Genomic DNA, 14,952 nt, shown 5'->3' on the forward strand with positions numbered 1-14,952 from the left:
GCTTGCTTGATTTACTGCCTCTAAGGATGCATCATGTTAACCCATACTGGACAAGAGAAGAATTAAATTCATCAAATATAACAATGCTTTATGGGTTGTAGCTGTTAATGCCTCTCTTCAGTCTTTCAAACATGAGATCTTCAATTTACAAAGGCGTAGCATATGATTTAATTGGTACTTTACCTGATAATGACCAAAGCATGCAACTTCAGAAGGTAGTACTTCTAGGTTCAATGAACTTATAAAACCCTAACTTGTTATTTATAGAGTACTAGTTGGGTGAGATAAGCCTTGGAAATTATGAAGATGTCAACATTAAATAGAATTTTGTCTTTTATAAACCTAATAATGTTTGATGAGAATAGCCTTTGAAACTACAAATACTTGGACATTAAGTGGTACATTGTGTGAAATTAAAATTGGATAAAAAGTATTTCAGGTATAATGAACCTTTAAAACTGGAAATTGCACACTTTAGTGATCAACCACTGCAGTAGGTGGTACCACCACATGTGGCCCTAGAAGTGTGGTCCGACCAGTGCAGTCCTGAAAGTCACATGCTACTGGCTGCTGCAATCAGAATCACTGGTGTTACACTGCTGCTCTCTAGTGCAATCAACAACACATCACATCATTACACTTATTAGTACTGAATGTCACAACTGCGACATCAAAGTACTGCTACAAATACTGTAATACTGTTACTGTACAAGTCTTTCAATCTGCTGCCATCTAGTGGCTGCAACAATACACTGCACCCAGTATTTTCTTAGTTGTGATGCTATTACCAGACACTAGTGTCACCATGACTGCTTCTTCTGCTGCTATGGCAACTACTTCCAACTTTTTAAAGCTTACCTGGTGTCCTCTACCATGACTGATCCTTGTCTTTTAAGTGCTGGATGGAACCATTGATCTGATGTCCAGAAATTACTGGAATTTAGATTTGGATGATTCCAGACTGTTGTTCTTTTCAAAAAGAAAAATCTGGATCCTTCTGTTATCTCGAACTTAACACTGATGTCTAAGTTACTTTTGTCCATCCAAAGTCTTGGGAAAAAAGTAAGTTTTATTCAGCTGCAAATTTTTTAACCAGAGCATTGATGAAACATTTCTGTCTGGTTTTAAACCATGTTAACCTTGCCAGCAAGTTGATTTCTCGCGATATTTGTGAGTTCACAAATCTCTCAAGAAACCATCTTGCTCCGCTCCCACATTCACTGTTCGTACAGAGCCAAGTTGGCACGGGCCAATCACGCAGCAGTATTCGTGTGTGGGGCGGGATATCCGGGTGTGAAGACGACACCAAGCGCCAGTAGATCAAAACAAACATGGCAACGGAGGACAACGATCGTGTAGATGCTGCTATTAAGTCAGTTTTAGCTGAATCTCCTATCGCTTCTTTGAAGGAAGAACAACGAGAGGCGCTTTGCGCATTTCTGGATGATAAAGATGTTTGTGCCTTTTTACCTACGGGTTTTGGTAAGAGTTTAATCTACCAATTGGCTCCGCTCGTTGTGAAGATCCCGCGATTGGCTAAAAACAAACCTGTCAGAGGTGGGACATACTGTTGCATTGTCCAATCCGTGCCTCTTTCCTCCGAACGGATTTACATGGAGCGGTCCCAGATTGATATTGTGGAGTACTATCAAGTACTACACAATTATTAATCTGGCTATTGCCAGGTTAAAACCATGTCACAGATCTGAAACAGCTCTTTGAAGAGTTTAAATGACCCACTCTGCTGTTCTGATGATTCTAATCTGGACTGTTGCCCTTGACCAATCAGAGAATCTTTAGATCACACCTTGAACAGTTCATGCTCATGGACTGAAGGTATTGTCCTCAAACTCCGTCACTCTGCTCACTTGTTGGGTCCCTCAAGGCTCCATTTTGAATCTTGTTTTTGTTCTATACACTTATGTAAGATTCTTTTCATTGGTTTGCAGGCTATATACAAATCTACCAGCACACAAAAAGAAAAAGTAAAGACTCAGTGGTGCCCTTTCTGGACAGATCAAAAGTCTTAAAAACCACACAAATTATTTAAAACAAAACAAAAAACAAAAACAGTGAGAAATAGAACATGGAGAAGTTCGTTGGTTGACTTGAGTTCAGTAGAAAATCTTGTTGGTATTTTAAAAGACAAACCTAGAGCAACATAACCCCTCCAGTAAAGAGCATCTGTAGAGAATGGCACAACATCTCTGCAGACATTTGTGCGACACTGGTGTCCTCCATGCTGAGGACTGAGGCTGCCAGCGAAAATAAAGGTGGGCACGGTATTGAATAAATAAAACATTTGAATCTTAGTAATGAAAGGTGTACTCATGTCTTCTACTGAGGACTGCAATTTTCATGTATCTTAATGGAACACAAGGATAATAAGATTTTGTCTCAAACAATTTAAACATTTATTGGTTCACATTACAACAGACAGGAAAATGTGTCAGTGGCAACAGAATACAAAAAACAAGTGAAAGAAGTAGTTTTAGGTTTGGAGTGAAAATGTGTCACATCAACAGTGATACCAAAGCCATGTATCATCAACATTGTATCAGCCAACCTGACTGAAATTACAATTCATCTTATTACAGCACTCACAAAGCAAAACTTCAAGTGTGTTACGACAAAATCATCTGATCTGAACAAACTTCTCTGAAGGAAACTGAAATCTCTCCGGGTTGAATTTTTAAATTAACTGTCTTACAGAAAGCTGAAGCTTTATCTCACATGAAACTAGTCAGGTCTGTTACTTTCAGATGCCACTCAAATACAGAAACTAGTTTAATTTCTTAAAACCACCACAGAAACACAGACTGAAGATGAACTGGACTTCTGCTAATTTACTTACATGAACTCAACGTGAGAATTACTAAATACTTCATTCATGTGTAAACTCATATTCACTACATTAAATCAGACCAACATCTTATATTTATACACAACTATAGAATAAATGATAACCAACATTAAAATACATATTAAGTATTCATCAGAAATGTCTCCAGCTGTCTTTCTTTTGAATATGCAATGTGTTTCTGTAATAGTCGCTATGTATCCATAGGACAGCTTGATCAATGTCTCAATCTGGCATCTTTAAATCTGCAAGACCTATTATTACCCTGAAAGACGTGAATGAATGCATGCTTTTTCAAGCTTTGTTCCCACCGTTGTTCCATGACTACAGAGTCTCACCTGTGTGAGTTTTCATGTGACTTTTCAGTATTGATGCTTTTTTAAATCTCTCCCCACATGTGTTGCAGGGGTAAGGCTTCTCACCTGTGTGAATTCTCATGTGGACAGTCAAATCACTACTTTTACTGAAAGTTTTTCCACATATCTCACAAAAATATGGCTTCTCACCTGTGTGAGATCTCATGTGGACAGTCAGATCACTACTTTTACGGAAAGTTTTTCCACATATCTCACAAAAGTATGGCTTCTCACCTGTGTGAGTTCTCACGTGGGCAGTCAGAATGCTACTTTGACTGAAAGTTTTTCCACATATCTCACAAAAATATGGCTTCTCACCTGTGTGAGTTCTCATGTGCACAGTCAGAATACCTCTTTTATTGAAACTTTTGCCACATGTCTCACAAATATAAGGCTTCTCACCTGTGTGAGTTCTCATATGGACAGTCAGGCTACTACTTCTACTGAAACCTTTTCCACATATTTTGCAAGAAATCAACTTCTCACCTGGGTGAGTTCTCATGTGGATAGTCAGAGTACCACTTTGGTTGAAACTTTTCCCACATCTTTCACAAGAGAACAGCTTCTGACCTGTGTGAGTTCTCATGTGGGACCACAAACACTGATAATAAGGGAAACTTTTCCCACATTTTTCACAGCAATAAGGCTTCTCACCTGTGTGAGTTCTCATGTGGGTAGACAAACCCTGATAGTAAGGGAAACTTTCCCCACATCTTTCACAGGAATAAGGTTTCTCACCTGTGTGAGTTCTCATGTGGACAGTCAGACTACCACGTTGACTGAAACTTTTCTCGCATGTTTTACAAGAATACGGCTTCTCACCTGTGTGAGTTCTCATGTGGACAATCAGATGATTACTTCGGCAGAACCGTTTCCCACATATTTCACAAGAATGCAGTTTGTCACCTTTGTGTAGTCCCATATGGACTGAGTTGTCTACATTGTTACTCTGACTGCTCTTTCTATACTGACTCTTCTTTGGCTTCAGAGCTGCATTTCTAGTTGACCCTGAGTCGACATGCTTACTTCCATCCTGATATGGGCTCTCCGCTACTGGCGAATTATAAGAGAGGAGCTCGTCGCTGATTGGGTCTACTTCACTGTTGTCACTGTCTTCATCGGTAGGAGTCAATAACAAGGTATCAGTTGTGTCCGTTAGTACAATCTGCTCTCCCTGCTGACTGATGCCGAGTTCCTCCTGTTCATCTTTAGTCTGTGGAGGGTCTGGGTCGTTGTGGTCCAGACTAGTGCAGAGTTCCTTTTGTTCCTCTTTAATCTGTGGAGGCTGTGAGTCTGTGTGGTCCAGGCTGGTACAGAGATCTTCCTGTTCCTCTTTAATCTGTGGTGGCTCTGGGTCTTCCTGATCCAGATAAAAGTTTGTCTCCTGGTTACAAAGCTGATTAGCGAGACCAATCCTCTCTTTACACACATGTTGCTGTGGGAGATCTGGAGGGACAGTGGGGCACATGAAAAAGGGTTAGTAACACGATAAAGAAACAAACATCTGAGCAAAGACAGTTAATCCTCTGACCTCCAAGCACTGTCTGGGCAGACACATTTTTCCTCACAGTGGGCTCATACTTTACTGCACTACAAAGTCTTTCACCTCTATGGAAACAGAGCACTGAAATGTCGTCTGTGCAGTATGGCACAGTTCTGAACGATTTAAACAAAACATGAATTTCTTTGACCATTATCTTTACAAAACAACTGAAAAAACTGCTATCAGTACACACATTTCTTTCCAAGTGCCCACAGGTTCAACCAACACTGGAAAACACAGTGACTCTACAAACTATTATAAAGCCTTAAAATATATACAAACAAGAAAAGCACTCAGAGAGCGCAGTGCAGTGCTCTGCCAAGACTGTTCATTCCCTGACCTTGAACACAGGCGTGTTTTATGCATGCGTACATTATGTACAGTGACCAAACTGCCTGACCTAAATATCTAGCAGGCAGCGGGAATTGATGGGACTCAGAAACACCCCCACAATTTAATCAATTGTTCTTTGTATCATTTTCAATAAGTCAGCAATGATGGATTTGTAGTAGGATCACTTGATCATCAGCAGGGAACTGATACAGCGTTCACTTGTTGTCATGGTTACAAGGAAACCGTGCCAGTCGCTGTATCTGGCAATGGGAAATCCTTAACAAATCTGTGAATCCAGACTGTGAGCCGCATCAGTCCTTGTGTCATTTCTGATTTTCCCTGAAAATTTCATCCAAATTGTTGGTCCATTGTTGAGTAATGTTGCACAGGACAGACAGATTCACACACAAACATACGCCGATCGTCACATAACTTCATCATGTTCCTTGTTGGAATAAAAATAAAAATAAATATTGTAGCATTGGATTTGTGTATGATTCTGTTCATTTGCATTTACACTACTTTGTTTATTGTTTGGGTGTTTATTCATGTTGGCTTGGATCTTATTTTGTTGATTATTCGGTCGGATATTTTCAGGGCTTAAAGTGAAAAATAATCCTAAGCCTGAACTGTTTTTGCTTTTGGGGGTGGGGGGTACAACCTAGCTAACTAATAAGAAATTAAGATATCTGTCTTGACAAACTCATACTAAAGAGTATAGTAATACCAAAAAAGATGTGTAAGTCGTGGTAGGTATTCCATCTGACTACAACATGGTGCACATATACTGTTTAGCAACCAATCAGTAAAAGACATTGATTCACCTTTAAACAATATGTGCACCATTTGCACGACATATTCTAAAATACAACTATGTAAACATTTACAGTGCAAAAAAAAAAATCCCTAAATACATAAAAAAAAATCTTATTTATAACTGCAAACTATAGTTCAGTTCATATAATAACAACAATAAACATGACAGTGCTCGAAAAACTGGTAACTTAAATAATCAGAAAAAAATAAGAAAACAGACAATAAACAAACACAGTTTACTACATAAATCTACAGCTCAGCTCAATTAAAAAACATTTACAGTGCTATAAGAACTGGTAAGCTGAATCTTCATTTTATCCTATCTATTTCTTCTTTCTTTCTGATATCTTTTGTAAGTGTTGAGGCATTGCTATAGTTCACTTTTTTGTTTGCCAGATGTTGAGTTACTCTGGCCACATCATCATCAAAAACTGTAACTCATTCAACCTCACATTTGCATGAAAACAGCACAAAAAAAATGTTGTAGTCAGCAACGCATTTCAAAAAGTAACACAAACAGTGAAATGTGAGCAGAGTAGACCGGTGAAGTGAAGATCACATTACACAGTGGTCTACTCTATGTGCAATAAGAGCTTCCTAAGAACTGTTAATTCATCTAAAATCAAAGTTGTATGGACGTCAACTTTAACCATCTGAAATTGACGATAAAATATCCGTACAGAACAGCACCCAATAACAGTAGATCTAAGGGAAACACTGCTGGATTCAAAGAATGGAAGTCAATTTCCCCTGTGTCTTAAACACACTGTAGGGTTCGTGTTGTAGGTTTACAGTTTACAAAAGACATACATTAATGCTATGTATTGCATCTCAAACCTAAATTTCTTTAAAGTCCCTAAAAATAATGTAGAATTCTGATTAGGATCTGACATTAGTCACATTCCTTTGCTAGTTCATTCATTCCATCATAGTTTTACATACCTATTCCATGTAATGCTAGCTGTGGTTTCCAGATGATATCCTTCAGCCTGTGTTGATAAATAATCTCTTCATCGAACTGGCCAAATGTTTTATCGTTAACTCTCAATATTTGTCTGGGTATTCCTTCACATTTGGATTTGCACTGAACCACTATATCAGCCTCTTGCATCTCCTGGTTGCAGGGATTCTCCTCAGCAAGAACATTCTCCTCCTGGACATGTTGCTGTAGAATGTCTGCAGGGCAAAATGACAAAAGAAAAAGGTTTAAAAGGTGACGATAGGTGACGCACATCTGAGCAAGTACAGTTAATCCTCTGAAGCCCAAGCACTGTCTGGGTACTTTTGGCTCCTGTCACATTTTTAGTGCAATATAAAGTCTTGCAACTCTATGGAAACAGCACCACCATGGCCAAAAGTAGAGACAACTCACAAATGTCTTCTGTGCAGTATGACATAGTTTTGACATAAATTACCATTAAAATGGATCCGCTTCATAGTGTTTGTGAAAAATGCTGCATTGATGTTATTGACCTGATATGTTCTATTTTGCTGTCAATCTCTTCTGTTGTCTCTTCAAAAATAGTCTGCATGTCAACTGAAAACTTCATTGAAGAATTTTTGTCATTTGACCGTTGGTCTGAGCCAAGCCAGTCTGTCTTTTGCACTTAGGAGCACAACATTTTTTTCATTAACAATCTGGTACAAACAACGTATTTTTTGGCGAGTATTTGAATGAGACATGTAGAATAGAGTCATTTCAAAGAACTGTGTGTCAGACGACTAGTAGTTTCTGATAAATTGTGCAATCTACGAGATTAATTTTAAAAAGACAACATGTTGGCTTATTTTGCTGGAAATAGACACAGTACTTGTTACAGTACACATATCAAACATAAAAATGGATGAATTCAACCAGAAACCAATATTCTCTTTCTGTACATCTCATGTATATTTAATCACCATATATTACCTATGGATAAAGGAAAACATGGCTTTTTGGCTTTTACACTTCATTAGGACAATTGTTTATATTCAACCACCAGAGTAAGTGAGTTGATGTTTGCCTGATGTCTTTGGGATTATTTTGAACCCTGAAACTTGAAGGCCACCGTGGAGTCGGATGAGAAATGTTAAAGTTCTCCTGCTTTTCATCAACACAAACCGCAGCTCCTCACTTCACTTCTATCAGATCATTCAGACCATCACAGTTCAACAAACCTGTTGTATGTAACTTTATCTCTGGTTTCCAGATGTTATCCAGCAGTCTGCGCTGACGATCGATCTCCTCCTCGTACTGGACGATGGTTTTCTCAAACTCCGTGAATATTTCTTCAGCAGCAGCAGTTAGTCGCTCGTTGATCAACTCCCTCAGATTCTGGACTGAACTCATCTTAATTCAAAGTGAAAAAATATTAATGTGAGATAAGACAAAGAACCGTCAATAAAAACATCCACACATCATTGAAGCTAATGTTTGCAGCGGTCTCACTAAGCTAACGTTAGCATTAGCAACGGTTTGACGTCACTTCCGCCGGATATTTTAATCTATATATTTTTTGCTTCCGCCTTCAAAATAAAATGGAAATAGATGTTTTGATCTGCTTCACGTCTTCATCGATAGTCTTCACCGAACGTTATAGTTTATTTTGAATGATAGCTGTCAGCTGAATGTACTTTAGCTATAAAATGCCATGCCTCTGTAACAACAACAATAATAATAATAATAAAAATGATGATGATTCTATACATCTTTAAATTCATAGCTTGTTTTTAAGTAATGTTAACCTTTAAAACTACAAGTACTTCGACATGAAGTGAAACATTGTGTGGAATACTCCTTTAATGACCCAGTTAAATTAGAAATGATTTGTTTTTTTACACACACACACACACACACACACACACACACACACACACACACACACACACACACACACACATATATATATATATATATATATATATATATATATATATGACTGGAAGTTGCACACTTTTGCGATCATTCACTGCGGTAGTTGTACACCCACGTGTGTTCCTGCCAGTGCAGTCCTGCAAGTCACAAGGTATTGGCCGCTGCAGTCAGGATCATTGGTGTTACACTGCTGCGCTCTAGTGCAATCAACAACACATCACATCATCACAATGATTTCTAGTCACTGCCAAGACTGCAGCGTCAAAGTACTGCTACAAATCCTGCAATACTGTTACTGTATAAGTCCTTCAAACTGCTGCCATCTGCAACAACACACTGCACCCAGCTTTTTCTTACTTGTGCTGCTACTGACAAGACACTACTGCCACTACGGCTGCTTCCTCTGCTACTAATGTAACTACTTCCTCCTCTTTAAAGCTTACCTGGTGTCCTCTACCATGACTGATCCTTGTTTCTTAAGCGCTGGATGGAACCATTGCTCTGGTGTCCGGAAATTACTGGAATTTAGATGTGGATGAACCCAGACTGTTGTTCTTCTCAAAAAGAAAAATGTGGACCCTCTGTTATCTCAAACTTCACGCTAATTTCTAAATTATTTTTCTATTGAAAATCTTGGAGAAAAAAAGTGTTTATTTTTGAATTCAGCTGCATTTTTTTAACCAGAGCATTGATGAAACATTTCTGTCTGGTTTTAAACCACGTCACAGATCTGAAACAGTTCTTTGAAGAGATTGAATGGCCCACTCTGCTGTTCTGGTGCTGTTCCATTCCCAACTACTGCCCTAAACCAATCAGAGAATCCTTAAATCACATCTTGAACAGTACGTGGTCGTGAACTGAAGGTATTGTCCTCAAAATCACTCACTCTGCTCACTTGTTGAGTCCCTCAAGGCTACACTTTGAATCTTGTTTTGTTCTATATGCTTATGTAAGATTCTTTTCATTGGTTTGGAGATGATACACAAATTTATCAGCGCATAAAAAGAAAAAGCAAAGACTCATTGCTGCCCTTTCTGGACTGGTCAAGAGTCTTAAAAGTCACACAGTATTTTTTTTGTATTTTTTTTTTACAGGAGGACAAAGTGAGAAATAAGACATGGCTGATTTAAATCCAGTAGAACATCTTTCAAGTACTTTAAAAGATAAATGAAGAGCAACACAACCCCTCTGGTAAGGAGTGTCTCTGAAGAATGGCACAACATCTCTGCAGACATTTGTATAACTGTGGTGACCTCCATGCTGAGGACTGAGGCTGTCAGATAATATAAAGGTAAGCAAGTACAGACAAAATGAAAGATTTGAAGCTCATTAATGAAAGGTGTACTCATGTTCTTGTACTGAGGCCTATCATTATTATATATCTTAATGGAACACAAGGACAAAAGGACTTTGTCTCAAACAATTTATTGTTTTACTTTAAAACAGACAGGAAAATCTGTCAGCAACAACAACAACAACAAAAAAAAAACAAGTGAAGAAAGCACTTTTATGTTTGGGGATAAAATGTGTCACACAAATAGTCAAGTATCATCAACATTTTATCAGCCAACCAGACTGAAGTTACAATTCATCTCATTACAACACTCATACAGCAAAACTTCAAGTGTGTTACATCAAAGTCATCTGATCTGAATAAACTTCTCTGAAGGAAATTGAAATCGCTACGGGTTGGGCTTTTACATTTAACTGTCTTAGAGAAAGCTGAAGCTTTATCTCACATGAAATTAGTCAGGTCTGTTACTTCCAGAAATGACTACATTACAGAAACTAGTTTAATTTCTTAAAACCACCACAGAAACACTGATTGAAGGTGAACTGGAGTGCAGCTAATTTACATATACATGAACTCAACATGAAAATTACTAAAATAAAATAAAAAAAACATTTATGGGTAAACTCATGTTCACAACATTAAATCAGACCAACATCATCTCTTCCTACTCAACTATATCGGAAATTCATAAACAACACTTTAGCCAGAAGTATGATGTCTCCAGTTGTATTTCAGTTGTAAATGCAATGTGTTTCTGTAAAAGTCGCTATAAAATACATTGGACAGTTTGATAGATTTTATAAGATCCATGTCTCACATGTCTCACAGTCTGACATCCAATAAACTCATAGAACGATTGTTGTAGTGGTATTAATGCACATTAGACCTACTTATACCCTGAACAATGTGAATGAATGCATGTTTTTTCAAGCTTTGTTCCTACCATTGTTCCAGAACTACAGCTTCTCACCTGTGTGAGTTCTCATGCGAGTTTTCAGTGTTGTTGCTTTTTTAAATCTCTCCACACAGGTGATACAGGGGTATGGCTTCTCACCTGTGTGACTTCTCATGTGGACAGTCTGACCACTCATTTGACTGAAAGTTTTTCCAAATAGCTGACAAAAATATGGCTTCTCACCTGTGTGAATTCTCATGTGGACAGCCAGAGTACTCCTTTGACTGAAACTTTTCCCACGTGTTTTACAAGAATATGGTTTCTCACCTGTGTGAATTTTACGGTGGCCGAGACCCGCCATCGCTGCAAATAAAACAAACGCTGCAAATAAAAAGAAACACCACTGCAAATAAAAAAGAAACGCTGCAAATAAAAAGAAACACCGCTGCAAATAAAAAAGAAACGCTGCAAATAAAAAGAAACGCTGCTGCAAATAAAAGAGACTCTGCAAACAAAAAGAAACGCCGCTGCAAATAAAAAAGAAACGCTGCAAATAAAAAAGCCACAACGAAAGTGGATTACTGGGGATTATTTTTGCCGATACACCGGTGTGAGAAGAAGAAGACGAAGAAGTAGAGACAAGAACAGGAGTACGACTTGGAAAACGAACGAGAAAGAAAGTGAAAATGTTAGTGTTTAATGTCACTACGTCTAATTTTTAATGTGTTATCTGGTTAGGCCATGTAGCCCCAGGTTTGAAGGTTTGAAGTTGAACTGGAGGATGCCGGTGTGTTGTTAGCCGTCAGTTGTTTCCACCCGGATGTGTTTTCGTTCCGGACTCATTCATTCTGTCCGCTTGGGCGGACGGGCGCCGGCGGCAAAGGATGGTTCGCCCGGGGCGCAAATCTATCCATGACCGAATCTGTGTGTTTTTCTGGGGTAGACACTGTTCTGGAGTGAGAGCGTGCAGTGGAACATGTTATTGTGTTTTGCTGCATATTGGATTAAAGTTACCAAACTCGATTGTCCTCTCGTTAGCCGAAGCTAACAACACACCGGCATCCTCCAGTTCAACATCAAACCTTGGGCTACATGGCCTAACCAGATAACACATTAAAAACTAGAAAAGCACTCGGAGAGCGCAGACCTCCGCCAGGCCATCTGTCTGTTTGTCTGTTTACAGCATAACTCAAAAAGTTATGGATGGATTTTCACAATTTTTTTACAGAATGCCCGGAAGAGCAAAAGTAACAATCGATTAGATTTTGGAGGTGATCCGGATCACCGTCTGGATCCAGAAAAAAATCCTGGATCCAGATGTTTTTGTTTTTTTCAAAAAAATCCTGGATCCAGACGTGTGGAGGTGTGGATCCAGGTGTGTTGTTAGCTTCGGCTAACGAGAGGACAATCGAGTTTGGTAACTTTACTCCAATATGCAGCAAAACACAGTAGTATGTTCCACTGCACGCTCTCACTCCAGAACAGTGTCTACCCCAGAAAAACACACAGATTCGGTCATGGCTAGATTTGCGCCCCGGGCGAACCATCCTTTGCCGCCTGCGCCCGTCCGCCCGAGCGGACAGAATGAATGAGTCCGGAACGAAAACACATCCGGGTGGAAACAACTGACGGCTAACAACACACCGGCATCCTCCAGTTCAACTTCAAACCTTCAAACCTGGGGCTACATGGCCTAACCAGATAACACATTAAAAATTAGACGTAGTGACATTAAACACTAACATTTTCACTTTCTTTCTCGTTCGTTTTCCAAGTCGTACTCCTGTTCTTGTCTCTACTTCTTCGTCTTCTTCTTCTCACACCGGTGTATCGGCAAAAATAATCCCCAGTAATCCACTTTCGTTGTGGCTTTTTTATTTGCAGTGTTTCTTTTTTATTTGCAGCGGCGTTTCTTTTTGTTTGCAGAGTTTCTTTTATTTGCAGCGGCGTTTCTTTTTATTTGCAGCGTTTCTTTTTTATTTGCAGCGGTGTTTCTTTTTATTTGCAGCGTTTCTTTTTATTTGCAGCAGTGTTTCTTTTATTTGCAGCGTTTGTTTTATTTGCAGCGATGGCGGGTCTCGGCCACCGTAGAATTCTCATGTGGACAGATTAGTCCTGTGACCGAAACTTTTCCCACATGTTTTACAACAATACGGTTTCTCACCTGTGTGAATTCTCATGTGAATAATCAGATGCTTACTTCGGCAGAAACGTTTCCCACATATTTCACAACAATACCATTTGTCACCTTGGTGTCGTCTCATATGGACTGAGTTGTCTACATTGTTACTCTGACTGCTCTTTCTGTACTGACTCTTCTTTGGCTTCAGAGCTACATTTCTAGTTGACTCTGAGTCGACATGCTTACTACCTTGCTGATGTGGGCTGTCCGCGACTGGCGAATTATAAGAGAGGAACTCATCGCTGATTGGGTCTACTTTACTGTTGTTTCTGTCCTCATGAGTTGGAGTCAATAGAAAGGTATCAGTTGTGTCCGTTTGTACAATCTGCTCTCCCTGCTGACTGATGCCGAGTTCCTCCTGTTCCTCTTTAGTTTGTGGAGGCTCTGGGTCTGTGTGGTCCAGACTTAAGCTCATCTCCTGGTTACAGAGCTGCTGGTCAGTCAGACTGTTCCCCTCTTTACAGACATGTTGCTGTGGGAAGTCTGAAGGGACAATGGGGTACATGAAAAACGTAAATAACATGATGATACGGAAACAAACGTGAGCAAAGACATTTAATCCTCTGACCCCCAAGCATTGCGTCTGCAAACACATTTTTCCTCACAGTGGGCTCATCCTTTACTGCAATATACAGTGCCTTGTGAAAGTATTCGGCCCCCTTGAACTTTTCAACCTTTCACTACATTTCAGGCTTCAAACATAAAGATATAAAATTTTAATTTTTCGTCAAGAATCAACAACAAGTGGGACACAATCGTGAAGTGGAACAAAATTTATTGGATATTTTAAACTTTTTTAACAAATAAAAACCTGAAAAGTGGGGCGTGCAATATTATTCGGCCCCCTTGCATTAAAGGCATTAGAGGAGATTTAATTTCCTACGACTTTGAACGTAGCATGCACATGCGCACATACAACCTCTCCCTCACCCCCCTCTAACCTTCCCCCTCTTAACATTTACGAAGAAACGCCCCCCTCCAGAAACTTGCGTAGCACTCGTGAAGGATGCGGCATCTGGTACTTATAGGAACTTCAGATAAGTCACAGCTTTTAAAGATGGTAGAACTTGATGCCAGTGGTTGTCTGGCTGCTTCTGGCTTAATTCTTCTCAGATCCTTTGATGATAACATTCTTCTTTTCATTTCAACTCGCTTTTTCCTGCCATCTTGACTGTTTTTGATATACTTTTTGATGGTCCTAGTATCTCTTCCCAATTTCTTGGCAATTTTATTGGGAGTAAGTTTTTCTGACAGAAACCGAACTATCTGGCTCTTTTCTGTAGCCGTTAAGTCCTTTTTTTGGTCCCATTTTGATGAAAGCTAAAACTTGCCTAATAATTTGGCACGTGCACTTTTGACATATGTGTTGATTTTCTTGCTATAAATGTAATATAACTTGAAATGATGTCTGACAAATACAAAGTCAGCGTAGGAGAAGAGTATTTAAAAGTGGGAAGGCCCAGACTTTTTCTAAGACTATGTTTTGGCCAAAAAACCTACTTGCCTAATAATTTGGCACAGGGTGTAGAATCTGGTGCAAACAGTTTATTTTTTGGTGAATTTTTGAATAACACATGTAAAATAGGGTCATTTCAAAGAACCGTGTGTCAGACGACTAGTTGTTTCTGATAAATTGTGCAATCTATGAGATTTTTTTAAAAGATAACATGTTGGCTTATTTTGCTGGAAACAGACAGTATTTGCTACAATGCACATATCAAACACAAAATGGATGAATTAAACCATTAAATGTTTTATTTCTGAAAATTTCATGTGTATTTAATCACCATATATTACCTATGGATAAAGGAAAACA

At 39.0% G+C, this 14,952-nt stretch overlaps 1 protein-coding gene across 1 annotated transcript; it reads right to left on the reverse strand.

The window, feature by feature from the left end:
• Positions 1-2,390: 2,390 nt before the first annotated feature.
• On the reverse strand, positions 2,391-8,373 carry LOC110967701 (zinc finger protein 883-like). Its single transcript, XM_022217384.2, has 3 exons — positions 8,069-8,373; positions 6,851-7,084; positions 2,391-4,662 (listed from the first exon to the last, which is right to left on the reverse strand). Exons 1-3 carry the CDS (start codon positions 8,238-8,240, stop codon positions 3,185-3,187), a joined length of 1,884 nt encoding a protein of 627 aa, XP_022073076.2. The 5' UTR covers positions 8,241-8,373; the 3' UTR covers positions 2,391-3,184.
• Between the last annotated feature and the right edge of the window lie 6,579 nt (positions 8,374-14,952).

This window comes from Acanthochromis polyacanthus, chromosome 9, assembly GCF_021347895.1.
Source record: "Acanthochromis polyacanthus isolate Apoly-LR-REF ecotype Palm Island chromosome 9, KAUST_Apoly_ChrSc, whole genome shotgun sequence".
Classification (NCBI taxonomy): Eukaryota; Metazoa; Chordata; class Actinopteri; family Pomacentridae; genus Acanthochromis; species Acanthochromis polyacanthus.

Excerpts from the sequence above, each read along its gene's own strand:
- LOC110967701 (XM_022217384.2), bottom strand. The coding sequence starts at position 8,240 with ATGAGTTCAGTCCAGAATCTGAGGGAGTTGATCAACGAGCGACTAACT. Across the intron at positions 7,085-8,068 it reads GATAAAGTTACATACAACAG|ACATTCTACAGCAACATGTC; the intron begins GTTTGTTGAACT and ends TTTGCCCTGCAG. Across the intron at positions 4,663-6,850 it reads GCTAGCATTACATGGAATAG|ATCTCCCACAGCAACATGTG; the intron begins GTATGTAAAACT and ends CTGTCCCTCCAG.